Source organism: Quercus lobata, chromosome 2 (genome assembly GCF_001633185.2).
Source record: "Quercus lobata isolate SW786 chromosome 2, ValleyOak3.0 Primary Assembly, whole genome shotgun sequence".
Lineage (NCBI taxonomy): Eukaryota > Viridiplantae > Streptophyta > Magnoliopsida > Fagales > Fagaceae > Quercus > Quercus lobata.
This window is the reverse complement of record NC_044905.1, coordinates 16,703,696-16,721,357: the sequence shown is the minus strand read 5'-3', so window position 1 is coordinate 16,721,357 and position 17,662 is coordinate 16,703,696. Positions and strand designations below refer to the sequence as shown.

General features: G+C 34.3%; 1 protein-coding gene across 1 annotated transcript; it reads left to right on the top strand.

The window, feature by feature from the left end:
• Positions 1-13,697: 13,697 nt before the first annotated feature.
• Positions 13,698-17,423, top strand: LOC115960234. Its single transcript, XM_031079029.1, has one exon. It carries the CDS (start codon positions 13,698-13,700, stop codon positions 17,421-17,423), a length of 3,726 nt encoding a protein of 1,241 aa, XP_030934889.1.
• The last annotated feature ends 239 nt before the right edge of the window (positions 17,424-17,662 follow it).

Below are 17,662 nucleotides of genomic sequence, written 5' to 3'. Positions count from 1 at the left end.
GCCTTGAGCTGTTCGATGAGGTTTTGCATTCCTTTAGCCTCGTCTGTAGCCTTAGCTGCCACCTTAGCCCAACCCTTGCAGTCATCCTTCACCTCCTAAAGCCTCGTCTCAAGCAAAATCCTCGTCTTATCCAATTCAGTGGCCTGCCTAGAAGTTGTAATGAACTTTAACATTACCTACAAGAAATGAGCAATAGGATAATGGTTAGATGAGAAAAGCGTGAAGTAACAAAGATGAGACAAAAATGAAATTACGTACCTTGAAAAGATCATGAACACCGGAATGTTCAAAGTCTTTCAAAGACATGTTATAGCATGCAGCTATGTCCTTATCAGACACAGCCTTCTCAAAGCGTTCCCAAGCCAAATCCTCATTTTCAAGAAGATCCATAGGAGTCCTTTGAGAAGGCTGGGATGAGACAGGCGCAGTAACCTTGGATGGGGTAATCTCATAGGGGCAAACGAGTCTACATCAAAAATCTAGATGGACCGTTGAGACGTAGGGAGACTATGCTTAACTGGTTTGGACGACCTATGCTTTGCCTTCTTTCCTCGACGACTGGGAAGGCTTCCCAAGTCAAGTGTCTTGGATAAGGATTTCCTTTTGTCCCTAGTAGAAGGACGAAGCTGAGACTGAGTTTCAAGCCTATTTGCCTCGTCCACAACCTCCTTTCCCTTGTTTCCTTTCATAGTTGCCATCCCAAAAAAAAAAAAAATGAAGAGATGAAATTTAGAGTTAAACCAAAGTGTATGACATATAATACTTAGATGAAATCTAAGTAAAATAAAACTCACATCTATGAACAGTGAGCTTGTGAGTAAGGGCTTCAATGGATGGCTCAGGACCGAGTCTCCACTTGGCAAGATGTTGAAGAGTAACCAATGAATGGAAACTCCTGTCAGCGTAAAGATAAGCTTTGTGGATGCGGTCGTGATAAAATTTGCTTAAAGATGGTCGTCCAATAGCTACAAAAAAAAAAAAAAAAAAGGGAAAAAAAAAAAAGAAAGGAAAAGGGTTAGATGATTATAAGAAAAAAAAAATAAATAAAGTAAGTTAAAAAAAAAAAAAAAAAAAAAAAAAAAAAAAAAAACCTTTAGGACGAAGGTTTCCTAAATCCCCAGTGTAAGGGGCAAATGTATCCCTGCCAACCTCAACTAGGTTCCCAGCCCAGAAACCAAAGATGAAGAAGAACTCCATCTTCTAGTTTCTGTCAAACAAGACAAGGGATTTTATCAATCTACAATCTGTACTCTTGGCTGTAAATTGATAGAAGCTAAGGGACTGGTTAATTTCTGAGGGTTTGTAACAGAAAAGGAACTCGTCAATAGTAAGAGGACAATCCCCTCCAAATACTTCCCTCAACAAAACTTGCATAGAGACACGCATTAAGGTTAAACTGACATACTGTTAAACTTAACTTAACAAGTAATTCCCTAGCAAAGGCATTAAGGGATAACCTAAGCCCCCCTAAAAGGTAAGCCTTATAGACGCCTATTACAAAATGAGGGTTGCAACACCACTCCGCACGGACGGCTAACCTAGGGTTAAGCTTGTCTGGAATCTGGTACCACGTCCTAAGTGAGGTGAGTCTCTGTTCACTTGTTTTGGAAGAGATACCTATTGCACAACTATAAACTGTTTCTACCTGGAGGGACACTCGTCGAGGTGCCAGCTCTGGACCCAAAAGCTGCCCTTGTATTAAGTTGTTCATGAAGAACTTCTAAAGGAACTCCAGGTACACCAGACGTATACTCCTCATCCGTGGTGTTCCCCCCATTACTATTGTTGTTAGTACTATTACTAGAGCCATTATAGCTGGTTGAATCATGATACTCATCTATAGCCTTATCTATACTATTACTACACGATGAAACGACAGTTTCAAACATCTTGAAGAAAACTTTAAGGAAAACCTAAAGATGAGAATGAAGAGAATACCTGGCTCTAGACGGAAAAGGACTATAGACGTAGAAGAACTTCTAGTTGAGGCTCTAGACGAGGAATGTCAAGGAGGAAAATTTTTGAAATGAAAAGGGTAGGAGAGAAATTCTACTATTTATAGGCAGCGAGGTTTGGCATTCGAAGCGACGTGACCAACCAGGATAGACCATGTGGCATCTATCTTGAAAGACGAAACGCCATTATTGAAATACGCCAAATCGGGCCACGTGTTAAAAAAAAAAAAAAAGAAGAAGAAGAAGAGAGAGAGAAGACATTCTTATGATAGACAACGCAAGGACAAAGGGGCAACTGATGGGGAAAGATAAGTATAGCTTGTCCTTGAGTGGTCGTCCATAAAATGTATAACTCGTCCTTGAGTGGTTGTCCATAGAATGCAAGATACCACGACAATTGGGCTGCTCCTACTTGCCCATTGTATTATTCATGAGTGCCTCAAGAGAAGGTCATCTAGACTAAGGAAGGTCGTCCAGATATGGATGACCGTCCAATACTTAGGAATATTTCTAAGTACAAGGATTATCTACAAGAGCTTATGAATTGGACCACATGTAACTATTTTAGTACATGAGTGAGATCCTGATTCATCATTATAACTTCCTGCCAAGCACTTAACTTCCAATGATAGTTATAGAAGTTAAGAATAAATATTATAACTTTTATAACGATTGTAAGAGTTGAGTGTAAACCCTTTGACCTCCACAAATATGGGAGAAGTTACAAGACAAGTAATCGCTTCAAGAGTACACTATATAAACACTCATTCATGACAAATAAAGGTAAGTGTGACAATTCCCAAAAAGTCAGAACTCTAGAAATTTAGAGAGAAACTAACTTAAGCATCGGAGGGTTCTTGGTTGATCACCACTGGTCTCCTTTGATTGTTTGTTTTTCCTTTTCAGGTCTTCCAGATCATTGAAACCCGAAGCATTCAACCTACTGATTTTCTATGCATCATCAGTAATTTTTTGAACGGCCTTATAATACACTAGTCGCTAACCCGTGCAATGCACCAGGAAGTTTGATAAAAACTGTTTAAAATTTCACTTTGCTTAAAGTTATGATCACTTGGAAAAGAGAAAAAAAAAAAAAAATATATATATATATATATACATAAGAGATTTTTTTTTGAAAGCAAAATATACATAAGAGATTACTACTACTACAAAGCAAACATGTTGTTTCTTTCAATCTTATGCTTGCAAATACTTGAATTAACTACTTACTAATAAAGAAAAATATATGGTGAGCCCATGGACCTTATCCACCCACATCTAAAAGTTCTTGTATATAAATCTCACAAAAATAGATAAAATGTAGGGAACACTCAAAATTTATAAAGCAACAGATGAACTATATCAATGGATATACCAACATGGTATCACATTTAACGTCCCTAGTCTCAAGCACAGCAAGTTCATCATTGGTTGTTCAATCAAATTAGCAAAATTCAAAAACACCATTTGTCTTTCTTGGATATTTGTTAGAATTAAAAATAAAATCATTCTTAAAATTTGTAGACGATAACGTTTTCTTTCTACATCAGATTAAAATTGACAAATAACAAGTATAATAAGGATGGTTACATAAGTAGTCATCTTTGGCCATGGTCCTTCATCGATTGCCTTGGAAGCAACGACAACTTCTCAATTTATGTCTTTAGCATCCATTTCAATAACATTTTTTTTTTTGGCTATGTACCTTCGACAACATGGACATCACATCCCTACCCTGGGATCCAATGTCGAAAAAGTTTTGCCTAAGGTCAAATGTAGTCATAACATAACTTGCAATAGTCAATTAGTTTTGAATGCTAGATGTACCTTCCATTCATCCATACGGAATGAGGAATTTCCATTTGAGTAAGAATATTTTTTGGATTGAGAAAATGATATATATCTGTCAAAATTGAAAATCCAGTGAAAATAAAAAACTAAATAGCTGGTCTTCTAATGAGAGTAAGAATGAGAAAAGAAGGTACCCATATATATTGGTGGTGACTGTTAGGCAGGCCTTGAAATTGCTTCATTTCATGGTGCCAGCATTAAGTTTAGGGATCCAAAACCACAAACACAATCAAAATTGACAACAAAATTGGTCTTCCAAATTAGAACCCAATAGATAAAAATAAAGCTATGAATTGCAGAATTATAAAACAAAGAGGTATGAGTTACAAACAATTATGGGGTGAACAAAAGCATAATTAGAATAAACATTATATATTAGAACAAAAGGCATAATTAGAATAAATATAACAGCCCATCCTTATGTGCTTTTGTTTCTTAAGCATAATTAGAATATACATAACGGCCCATTGTATGATTTCATTCCTTTTGGTTAGCACAAGCTAGTTGCTCCCTTAAATAAATACAAATCCATCTTAAAATTATTTGTGCGTAAGACAAAATTATATACATACAAATCAAAAAGCGATGCTCTTCTCAGCTATATCATAAAATTGTTCATCAAAAGTTCAAATATGCAATTTTAGGATTTAATGGAACTCACTACAACATAATATAGGCCGAATCTTGTTTCTTCGTTGCCATAGTACCCATGAAAGCATGGTAGTGAGTTCACATGTTTTTTGGTCGCTATCCCAAGCCTAATCCATGAGTTCAGCGAAAGAAGGCTAGTTGTAGAACACACATTCCATCATGTCATGCTACCAGACCAACTGAATTTCGGAATAGCCCCAGATGGCAAGAAGAGCATCTTCCACCTCAACCCCACAGAACTAGCTACACCTACAATCTTCTGCTTGAAAAAAGTTGAGCAAGTTGGCTACAATCCATTCATAGCCCTCAAAACAATTTGGGTGCAAGTTACCGCTTCCTTGGTTGGGATTTCAAACGGTGATATTTGGTAAGGTTCAATTTTGAGTGGGACTTTTTGTGAAACATGTGGTGTACATGTTCTAAATGTGGATGAAAAGAATATTTTACAGCATGAATACACCCAAAAAAATTCCACACTACAATTGAACATTGACAAAAGTGAAGAAAAAACTTCAAAATGATCCATAACGAAAATTGAACTGATTTCAAATTTCACTGTACCATTTTAGTTTGGGTTGACCATGCAATATCTCGCTAAAAAGTAAAATCCATTTGCTTTTCAAAAGCAATAAAACATCTTTAAAAAAAATCGTGGGAAAAAAGGGGGCTAGCTTTTTGAAATTACACTATATCATATACATCAAATTTAATCAAATAATTAACAAGAACATAAATCTACAATATTAAGAGGAAAGAAAACCTTGAATTTGTTGTGCAATCGCTGATCATTGGAGGACTCGTACTTAGCCTTGCAGGAAATTAGACGAATCTCATCTTGTAGTTTTTGAATTGTTCAAAATGGTTATTCAAATATCTATTTTTATCACCAAGAATGCCCGTCATCAGAATTCCTCTACCTACCCAAATAAATAAATAAAGCAATAGAAATTCTGTTTGTTTCATAGTTTTTTACTTTGCCTCTATAGTTTTGATCAAAATTAAATCTTTTTTTATCATGGCAAAAACAATTAGAAAATAACCAAAAAATCAAAGAAAAATTGACATCCTTATATAGATAAGTAGTGTTCACGCCATTAAACTAAACATAAAAACAATGGTAAACTTGAGATGAAATAATAATTAAACTAAACATAAAACCAAGCTTGACCATAACCCATAAACTTAAATTAAATCCAAACACAAACAAATGACTCACAAAAACATAAAGGCATGCCAGCTCGTCTAATAAAATGACAGGATATATCATTACAGTCCCAAAAGATGAGCATCAAGTGTAGTATAAACCTTAACTTGTATTATTCATTCAAGCCATCACCTTTTTTTGGGTGCAAAACTCCTTACATAAAACATAACAAAGTTATTAACAATGAAACAGAATAACAACTCTAAAATCCCAGATGGATTTTCTTGCGGCTAATAAATGAAATTAAGAAAACCCACTACTAGCACCAAACCCATCAATCTAAGCTAATCATTCAAAAGAAACACTCCCAAACGAAACCCTAAATCATATTTAACAACCAAAAATGAAACCCTAAATCATATTTAACAACCAAAAACGAAAATAAAAAATTTACCGATAATGTTTGTGGAGAGAATCTGGTATGATGGTAAAGTCTTAAAATCAAAACTTTCTACCACTAAAGGAGGGAGGCCAGCACCCGTGGACTATAGTTTAGGGGTTTGAGAATTGAGAGAGGCAGAGAGAATGGAAGAGGCAAAAAAGGAGAGAAATTTATCGGGTGAGGGTAGTCTGTCGAGTAAGCAAGTAAAAAACTTAATAAAATAATTTATTTTTATTTTAAAAATTAATAATTGTTGACGTGAAAAATTGTGGGAGTTTCAGAGGTTTGAGTTATATATATATATATATATATACATATAGATGTAGGGACACAGTTTACAGCCCAAGCCCAAAATGTGAGGGATCTTGGCCCAATGAGCCCAATATAATAAATTTGTAGAGAGTGGGTCGAAGAACTAGGCCCTAATGAATTTGACAACGGCTAGTATGGGTTTGGAAGATGATCAAGTAAGAACAAAGAAAGTAAAGTTGAACGACTTTACCGTCCGAGAAGGTCAAACTTACATAAATTGGTTACAATTGAATACAAGAACAATTTAGATTGCTACAGTGTTCTCTCTTTATTTTTTTGATCCCCTAGATATGGAGGATCTCTCACATTATATACCTTTCTTAGGATCATTTTGATCCTATACTTGTTGATCGTCTGAGCTCTTACTCGAGTACCTGTTCCATTAGACACCTTCTTTGGCTTTCTATGAGTTGTGACAGCCAAGACAACACTGTTCAGAAGTTTTTTCCACATAAATGCGGCCAGAAAAGTAGTTGCAGTGCATTTAATGCGATGGTAGCAACTTTTCCTTAGATATTTTTGGGTTTCCTTATTTCTCGTACGTTCATAAGGCATGTCCCTATTATTGGGACTTTTTGGAAGGTCATTTTAATCGTTGGAATAGTTACTTGGGCTACATTCATTGTATTCGAGGAGGAGTTCCTCCTCGGATCACTCTCCATTCGTTCCCTACTTATGAGACTTTAAATGGGAAACCCTAACAACTATTTGTTCTTCCTCGGACTTATCAATATCCTCAGACAAAGCCCAAGGCCCAATATATGATTTTCGACCCTTATCCCTACAATAGATATATAGTTTATATAATTAGAGTATGAATTGATTGGTTTTTACTTTTTATTACAATGTTAATAATCTATATATATATATAAAACCGAAACTTTTGAAGCTTCCACAATTTTCCACGTCAGCACATCATTAAAAAAAAAAAAACAATTACCAAATAATAAAACAAAAAAACAATTACCAAATAATAAAACAAAAAAACAATTACCAATTACACGAGTAGCTTTCCCGATACTAGACCTCCACACACGAATAGCTTTCCCTTTCACCTTACCGGACTTGGCTTCTCCAATTGTCTGCCCCTCCACACACAAATAGCTTTCCCTTTCACCATACCGGACCCTGGCTTCTCCGATTCTCTGCCATTTCTTTTCCACGCCAAGACCCACGGCAAGACCCAACGATCCTTTCACGATACTGGTAGCTTTCCCTTTCACGATACCGGCCTTGCCTTCTCCGATTCTTTGCCATTTGTTTTCCACGGCAAGACTCACGATACCAGACCTCCATAACCACAGGAATAGCTTTCCCTTTCACGATAGCAGACCTGCCTTCTCCGATTCTCTGCTATTTCTTTTCGACGGTAAGACCCAACGATCCTTTCACGATACCGGACATGCCTTCTCCGATTCTCTGTCATTTTTTTTTCCACGGCAAGACCCACTGATCCGACCTAACAAACCAATCCTCTGCCTCTCCCTTTCCACAGCAACACCCAACAGCCCAATACCGATCTGACCCAACAGACCGATCCTCTGCCTCTTCCTTTCCACGGCAAGCCCATGGCCACAGATCCCACCATACCCAAATCCAATTCGCTCAATTTCCACTCTTCCCCAGCCCATGGCCCAACAACTATGCCGATCGGCAATGCAACCGACCCAGCCCGTCGAGATCGGCCCAAAGGTATTATCTTATAAACCTATAATATATATATATATATTTTTTCTGAATCCGAACTCTATATAGATTAGGACTCTATAACTCTATATATATAAAACTTTCACGATGCTTTTTTTTTTTTCACGGCTATTCAATTTGTAGGTTTTTTTTTTTTTTTTTTCACGGCTATTCAATTTGTGTGGAAACTGAGCTAATTATAGAATTGTAGTTTTTGTGCACACACTTAGATAATCAATTTAACTTTTTTTTGAATTTTAGTTATATGTTTTTGTGTTAAAATTAGTGATTGAATTGTTTTTGTGTGGAAACTGAGCTATAGATTATTTTTTTTTACCCCAGCCTATTTTGTATTCTATAATTGATTGAATTGTAGTTTTTGTGCACACACTTAGATAATCAATTTAATTTTTTTTTTTGAATTTTAGTTATATGTTTTTGTGTTAATAATCCTTATTTTTAGTGATTGAATTGTTTTTGTGTGGAAACTGAGCCACGGGACTGAACTTAATGGAAATTTGTATAGGTTTTTAGTGCTTAGGGTGACAGGTTAGAAACACATTGATTTGTGTAGGCAAATTGTAGTCTTTGAAATTGTTCAATTTGATCTTTCTGAAGATTTTTGCTTCATGGAAATCTGAATGGTACTTTAACTTGGTTGGGTACTCTTTATTAACATAATGGGGCATTTGTTATGAGACACTGATGCTGTTTGCAGCACTGAACCTAAGATAAAACTTTTCATAGTAACAGATACTGGGATTTATTTTGATTGATCTGAAAATTGAGAATTTCTTGAATGGTTAGTTTAATATTAAAAAGATTTTTTTTTTCTTCTTAAATTGGCTGAGTTTTGTTGGGAATGATTATTCAACCATTAACTTGGGCTTGACGTGGATAAAATTAAGGGAGGAATTCAAGTGAGTCTCTGAGTTGAAATGCGTTTAGAATATTTTTATGCTTTCTACCAAGCAAACCTCTGTTGCTCATAAAACATTAGCTTGATGTGTGTTAGGTTTTTAGTGGCTCCTCAATATCTAGAATATAAGCCATAATCACAAACTTTTCATATCCAGACTTTGCTTTCATTGTTGCGTGGATGTCAATGTGATGTTTTAGTTCTCAGTTCTTTTATTCCCATGTGCCATACCTGAAACAAAGTAAAGTCGCATTTTTTCCTGGTCATGGGGTGGCTTGATGTTTCTCATACGGGCATTATCCTTTCATGCATTCATAATGAAACCAATATAGTAAAAGTTTTTGATCCATGTCATGAATGAGATAATTTAATTCAATGAGATAATTGGGCTTGACGTGGATAAAATTAAGGGAGGAATTCAAGTGAGTCTCTGAGTTGAAATGCATTTAGAATATTTTTATGCTTTCTACCAAGCAAACCTCTGTTGCTCATAAAACATTAGCTTAATGTGTGTTAGGTTCTTAGTGGCTCCTCAATATCTAGAATATAAGCCATAATCACAAACTTTTCATATCCAGACTTTGCTTTCATTGTTGCGTGGAAGTCAATGTGATGTTTTAGTTCTCAGTTCTTTTGTTCCCATGTGCCATACCTGAAACAAAGTAAAGTCGCATTTTTTCCTGGTCATGGGGTGGCTTGATGTTTCTCATACGGGCATTATCCTTTCATGCATTCATAATGAAACCAATATAGTAAAAGTTTTTGATCCATGTCATGAATGAGATAATTTAATTCAATGAGATAATTTAATTCACAAATTTGGTTGCATCTTTTGTAGTACCAAATATTTGTGTGTCAAGAGTTTTTTTTTTTTTTTTTTTTTTGGCTGTATATATGTGTACATAATAATGATGTTTTTTGGCTGAGGCCTGCTCCTCTCACGCTACTATTTCTCTCTCTTCTCCGTTTGTAGTCTCTATGGCAGGTATTGATTGTCTCTACTTTCTCACGCTTGGTACTTTTTAAAAAAAGAAAAAAAAAAGCTTATTGATTGTCTATGCATAGTTTGTATCAATTTTATATAATTATTTGCAGTTGTGATATAGGAATTTGAGATAGAGAACATGCAACCATTTAATTTGAAGTTAGGAATTTGCTTTTGATAATCAAGTATGCTATTCATAAATCACCTTTGTTTTTTTCTTTCATCTTCTTCTTTTTTTTTTTTTTTTTTTTTTTTTTATGTTTTTTGTTTTTAAGTTAAGGCTATTTTTCTATTAATTTGTGATTGAGATATTCTTCGAAGAATTCTTCAATACTCCACCATTAAATATTGAAATTGTCCATTTAATTTGATGGAAGCTTTGAGCTGGCACGGTTCAGTTTAAAACTTTAAAGCTGAGATAATGTCAAAGTTTATTTCTTTATTTCTTTATTATGTTTTGCTTTTTCTATAATTTTGTCTTTTTTTGAATTTTTTTTTTATTTCCAGATCCATTCTCAAGCGATTTTCCTAAATTAAATTCTAAATTCTGAAGCACAATTATTTCTTATGATAATCCCCCTTTGGTTCTTAATTTTTTTGGTATGTGGTTATATATTTTCATCATTATTGTAAGGATTTCCACTTTCATCATGTTTATTTAGGGACAAAAAGTAAATTCATTGCAGAAACATTCTTTTAGGCTCAATGAATTCAGTTCTAAGTTTGAAATTGACCTATAGATACTAGGCTGAAGGCTTATTAATTGCAATGTCATGTCATGTCACAATCGATCTCCTTATTTTATACCGTTTATGCTCTCTTCTTGGTTTCAACTCATGATCTTTGTTAACATGTATTTCTTCAATTTTAAGTGTTAATCTAAATCTTTTGCTTAGTAAATTTTTGTTAAAATGGATTTTTCCAAACAATAGCTGGTGGAAATAGAGTGTATGCATTCAGTTCAGAAATAGAACCAGAAATGTTGGCAGTAGAGAAATCCCCTTTTATAGAAATTTAGCCTATTATCTTTTATTTTTGTCATTGTCTATTTCCTGATAATTATTTGAACAACATGAGCAGAATCTGTTAGGATTCCATTTAGAGTCGAGCTGATTTTGTCTTCTGATTTTAAAAGTCCCCGTGGGAGTCATATCCTGTCTCAGTGAAATGCCATATTAAGATTTGACTGAAGATCCAAGATTTTAAGAATGTCATTCAGAAAAAAGAGTGCAGGATATTTAGCCACACTTTGTTACACCCTCCTTTTTGTAGTTTCCTCTCTCAGGAACACTATTATAAGCCTTTTTACTTTCATTTTTTTAAAACATGAACATTGTGTAGATACTAGGCTGAAGGCTATTGCACATAGTAATGGAAGATACATAGGGAGAGACAAATATATACTTCAGGGATTGTGCTTCCCAGTTTTTTCCCCTCTTAAGTAAATGTTTGCTGGTACTTTAAGAGCACATTGATGATGCTAAATTTAAGCAAGCGTCTTTTTTCATTTGTACTTTCCTTTCTAGCTTTTCCCCCTCTTAAGTAAACGATTTTTGTTCCCGTTTATATGACAAATTTGATCTTCGTTAAGAAATTGAGTCCTTTTACATTTGAATTGGTTTTCTATTAATTAGAAATATATGTGAAGCCCTAGAAAGCCTTGACATCTAATTATGTGTATTATGCAGTTATGATTATGTGTATTATTTGCAGTTGTGATATAGAAATTTGAGTTAGAGAACATGCAACCATTTAATTTGAATTTAGGAATTTGCTTTTGATAATCAAGTATGCTATTCATAAATCACCTTTGTTTTTTTCTTTCATCTTCTTTTTTTTTTTTTTTATGTTTTTTGTTTTGAAATTAATTCTTCTTTTCCTGAATTTAGATGTTCTGATGACAGATTTTTGTGACACAATAAGTGTATTTGCAAATTCAATAGAAATAGTTGAATATCTCTCCTGCTTGTGTGTTGTTCTTACTATGTGGTGTACCAGTTGAATAATCTCTGTTAATTCTATCAGTCAAGGAGAAAGTATACTAATTGTAGGATACATTTTTGGGAGCTGTAAACACCTTTTAAATTTCCCTTTGAAGTCTTGAATGCCACATTCTGATTTTATCCTAAACCATACTAGGCTGAAGGCTACTGCACATAGTAATGGAAGATACATAGGGAGAGACAAATATATACTTCACGGATTGTGCTTCCCAGTTTTTTCCCCTCTTAAGTAAATGTTTGCTGGTACTTTAAGAGCACATTGATGATGCTAAATTTAAGCAAGCGTCTTTTTTCATTTGTACTTTCCTTTCCAGCTTTTCCCCCTCTTAAGTACTATCATTGTGTGTGTCAAGAGTTTTTTTTTTGTTTTTTGTTTTTTTGTTTTTTTTTTTGTTGGCTGTATATATGTGTACATAATAATAATGTTTGTTGGTTGTACATATGTTTTTGTTATTGGCTTCTCACAAGAGTTTGATAGAATTCGTAAATAGTGTTCATATGGTTGCTGTTTTAAATCTGCTTTTATCATTGTCTTCTATTGGTTTTGCAGGTAGGGATTTAGAATTTTGATATCTTGCTTATTTGGTAATACAACCACAAGACCGGGAAAGTCAGGTATTTACCAGTATTTCTTTTATTCTGTACTGTTTATTGTATATTTATTGGTAATATGTTTGTAGAGAGAATTTGAACATTTTATCAAATAATCATATCTTTATGTTTTTTTAATTCTGAAGTTAGTATGTGAATGCTATATTTTTCTTCAATTTTTCACCTTTCTATAACATGTAACTGTTAATTTGTAATATATGTTTTTGCTATATAGTTATATTTATGAGTTAAAATTTTGTGAATGTTTTCCTTTTAGTTTATTCCCCAAGCATGGACTCTGCTTTCTATGCAAGATTGAGACGAAGATTAATTTTATCTGAAAAGAGAAATAGAAGGGGTATGATATTGACATATTAAAAAAATATTTTTCTTTAAAAAACTCATAATTAGTATGTAACCTAATAATTAGTATGTAACCTAGGCCAAACAAGAACAAGAGATGACGAGCCATTTGAAAGGAGTATTCGACGTAGACAATATAGCATTAATGATGAAAGCAGAAAACAATGTAAGTGTTACATTTTTTAGTTCTCCCAAAAAAGTTCTAAAATTAGGAAGAAAAAGTGAATTTTTGTTTTTGTTGTCATAGGAAAATTTACGGAACCATTGGATTTAGGACCTTCAACAATAGTATGTGAGCATTGTGGAGCTCAACTTTGGTATGAAGAGAGAACTGTAAAGTCAAAAACGCCTACAAAACCGAAGTTTAGTTTGTGCTGTTCTGAAGGAAGAGTTCAACTCCCTCTATTGAAAGAACCTCCACCCTTTCTTGGAAACTTACTCAATATTAATAGTGATGAGAGATCAATAAACTTTCAACTAGGGATAAGAATCTACAACTCTCTCTTTGCTTTCACTTCTTTGGGGGGTAATGTTGATAGATCAGTGAATAATGGTTCTGGTCCATATGTGTTTCGTGTAAATGGTTAAACTCATCATAGAATTGGATCACTTCTTCCTGTCCATGGCCAAAAACCTAAGTATGCACAGCTTTATATTTATGAAACTGATAATGAAGTTAAAAATAGAATTGATGCAGTTATACATGAAGATGATAGAAATTATGTGGATCCAGATATTGTTACTGGGTTGATGGAAATGTTAGATCAGTGTAACCAATTGGTTAAATGTTTTAGAATGGTCAGGGACAGATTTGATGAATCAGATATACATAATGTCAGAATTCGTTTAATACGAAGTCGCAATTCTGGTGAAAAGCAATATGACTTACCTGTAACGTCTGAGATAGCTGCTCTTATTGTTGGAGATTTTAATATTGAAAGTTCTGATAGAGATATTATTGTTGAGAATCGAAGTTTAGGATTGCAACGTATAAACAAAACTCATCCAAGCTTTATGGCATTGCAATATCCATTACTTTTTCCGTATGGTGAGGATGGGTATATGCTTGGTATACCTTATAGGAATTTGAATGGGAGCAATTCTAGAAAAAGGGAATCAATAACAATGAGAGAATACTATGCTTATAGGCTTCAACAACGCTTTCATGAGGGCAAGACATTGTTGCTTGGTAGGAGGCTTTTTCAACAATTTATAGTGGATGCATACACTTCTATCGAAGAAGAAAGACTACAATGGGTTAGATTCAATAAAAAAAATTTAAGGTCAGAGCTGTACTATGGTTTGAAAGATGCCGTTCTTCGTGGTGATACAGATCCCATTACCGTAGGCAAACGAATAGTCCTACCATCCTCATTTACTGGAAGTCCAAGGTACATGGTTCAAAATTATCAAGATGCAATGGCGATATGTAGATGGGCAGGTTACCCAGATTTATTTCTTACATTTACTTGCAATCCAAAATGGTCAGAAATCAATCATTCCTTAGAATTTATAGAAGGCTTGAAATATGAGGATCGGCTAGATATTGTAGCAAGGGTTTTTAAGATAAAATTAGATGAACTATTACATGATTTGAGGCATAAATCTCATTTTGGAAGAGTTATTGCTATTGTGTATACAATTGAATTCCAAAAAAGAGGACTCCCACATGCACATATTCTTCTATTCTTGGATCCAAAGGATAAGTGTCCAAGTCCAACAGACATTGATGGTATCATTATGGCTGAGATACCAGATCCAGATTACGATCCTGTTGCTAATGAAGCTGTAAAACAATTTATGATGCATGGGCCATATGGATCTGCAAATTCGAAATCACCGTGCATGATGAATGGTAAATGTACAAAACATTTTCCGAAAAGATTTTATGAAGAAACAACAATTGATGAAGAAGGCTTTCCAGTATATAGAAGGAGAAATGATGGAAAAACAATAGAGAAGAATGGAATTCTTTTGGATAACCGATATGTTGTACCTTATAATGTAGATCTTTTGGTGAAGTACCAATCCCATTTGAATGTAGAATGGTGTAATAGATCTCGATCGATCAAATATTTGTTTAAATATATAAACAAGGGATCAGATAGAGCAACAGTTGTTGTAGAAGAGAATTTGCCAAATATTGGGAGTGATGGACAAGAGACTGAAATTGTTGTTGATGAGACAAAAGCATACTTGGATTGTAGATATATTTCAGCTTCTGAATCATGTCGGAAAATATTTGAATTTCCAATTCAGTTTCGTTATCCACCTGTTGAAAGATTAAATTTTCATTTGGAAGACGAACATCCCATCATTTATCCGGAAAATACAAGCTTGGATAATGTTTTAAATATACCTGGTATTGAAGAAACAAAGTTTACAGAATGGATGAAAACAAATGAGGCTTTTGAAGATGCTCGAGAGTTGACTTATGCTGAATTTCCTACAAAATGGGTATGGCATAGTAATGATAAGCAATGGCAAAGAAGGAAATCTAAATATTGTATTGGAAGAGTGTACTACGCACATCCTTCAAGTGGTGAAAGGTTTTATTTGAGAATGTTGCTTAACATTGTCAAAGGTCCAAGAAACTTTAAAGAATTAAAGACTATAAATGATGTTACTTATCCAACTTATAAGGAAGCCTGTTATGCACTTGGACTTCTTGATGACGACAAAGAATGGCATGATTCCCTAATTGAAGCTTCGAATTGGGCCAGTGGGCAACAATTGCGTCAACTATTTGTTACAATGCTATTGTTCTGTGAGGTAGCTGATCCATTAAGTCTTTGGGAATCCAACTGGAAACTGATTACAGAAGATATACTAAATAGGCAAAGGCGTATCCTCCAATTCCAAGAACTAATTTTATCAGATGACAAATTGAGAAATTATGGATTGTATGAAATCGAACAAATCCTCCAACAATATGGAAGATCACTTAGAGATTTTCCACAAATGCCCCAGCCAAATATGGATCTTATTCAAAATGGGAATAGACTTATTCAAGAAGAAATGTCGTATGATGTATCAAGTCTGAAAAGAGAACATGAGATCCTAATTTCTGGCCTAAACAATGAACAGAGAATAATCTACAATTCTATAATGGAAGTTGTTGCTACTGAAAGAGGGGGAATGTTTTTTGTCTATGGACATGGTGGAACGGGTAAAACGTATCTTTATAGAACCATCCTGTCTGGTATAAGATCAAAAGGCAAAATTGCTCTTGCTGTTGCGTCTTCAGGAATTGCTGCTTTGTTGCTTCCTGGTGGAAGGACTGCTCACTCAAGATTTCATATCCCAATTAATGTAAATGATGACTCTACCTGTGACATAAAGCAAAGAACACAAGCAGCGGAACTTCTCTCAAAAACAAGTATTATACTTTGGGATGAAGCACCGATGGCACATAGGAATTGTTTTGAAGCTGTTGACCGCACATTACGAGATATACTACAAATTGAAAATCCTCAAAATGCTGAAAAACCTTTTGGTGGTAAAGTTGTAGTTCTAGGGGGTGATTTTCGACAAATACTTCCAGTTGTGAGAAAGGGAAGACGAGAAGATATAGTCCAATCCTCAATTAACAAGTCATATCTATGGAATGATTGTAATGTCTTTAAACTCCAAACAAATATGAGGCTTCTACAGAACGGTATGAGTGGAATAGAAACATCATCTATAAAGGACTTTAGTGAGTGGATTCTTAAAATAGGTAATGGTGAATTGGGAGAAGGAGATGGGGACTACAACATTTCAATTCCAAGTGATTTGATTATCCAACCTTCAGAGAATCCAATGCAAGATATTATTGACAGCACATATCCAGGTTTGGAAAATAAATACACAGATCCAAGTTACCTACAGGATAGGGCAATTCTTGCCCCTACAAATGAAGTTGTAGAAGAACTAAATGACTATATTGTGTCATCCTTAAATGGAGAAGTTCATGAATGTCTAAGTTCAGATTCTATATGCAAGGCTTCTTCAAATGTTCCTGACCAAGATCTCCTAATTACTGTTGAATTTTTGAACACGTTGAGATTTCCAGGATTGCCAAACCATAAACTGACATTAAAAATAGGTTTGCCTGTAATGTTGCTTAGAAACTTGAATCAGAATGAAGGTCTTTGTAATGGAACAAGACTCATAATAACAAGATTGGCTACATGGGTGATAGAAGCAGAAATCATAACTGGCACTAATATAGGCAAACGTGTGTTCATTCCAAGAATAACATTATCTCCAAGTGATTCAAAATGGCCATTCGTTTTAAAGAGACGACAATTTCCAATTTCAGTGTGCTTTGCAATGACTATAAATAAAAGCCAAGGACAATCATTGAAACATGTTGGAGTGTATTTGCCAAAACCTGTTTTTAGTCATGGGCAATTGTACGTTGCAGTGTCTAGAGTTACAAGCAGAAATGGCCTAAAATTCCTCATCATTAACGATGACACTGAAAAAAAGTCTGAAACAAAAAATATTGTGTATAAAGAAGTTTTTACCAATCTTTGACTCAAGAAACCAACTAATAAAGGTAACATAATTTCATATATATATATATATATATATTTTTTTTCTGTTTATCTTCTCCAAATTGATTTATGCACTTCGTATATGCTTACTGTTTTGATAAATTTCATGTCTATAACATAATTGAATACAAGCTAATTACTATTTTCTATCTTTAATAAGCTAATTACTTTTTGATGTCTTTGTTATATTGCTTTGTTTGTTTTATTCTATGCAGTATC

Coding starts and splice junctions, on each gene's coding strand:
- LOC115960234 (XM_031079029.1), top strand. CDS start 13,698: ATGGTCAGGGACAGATTTGATGAATCAGATATACATAATGTCAGAATT.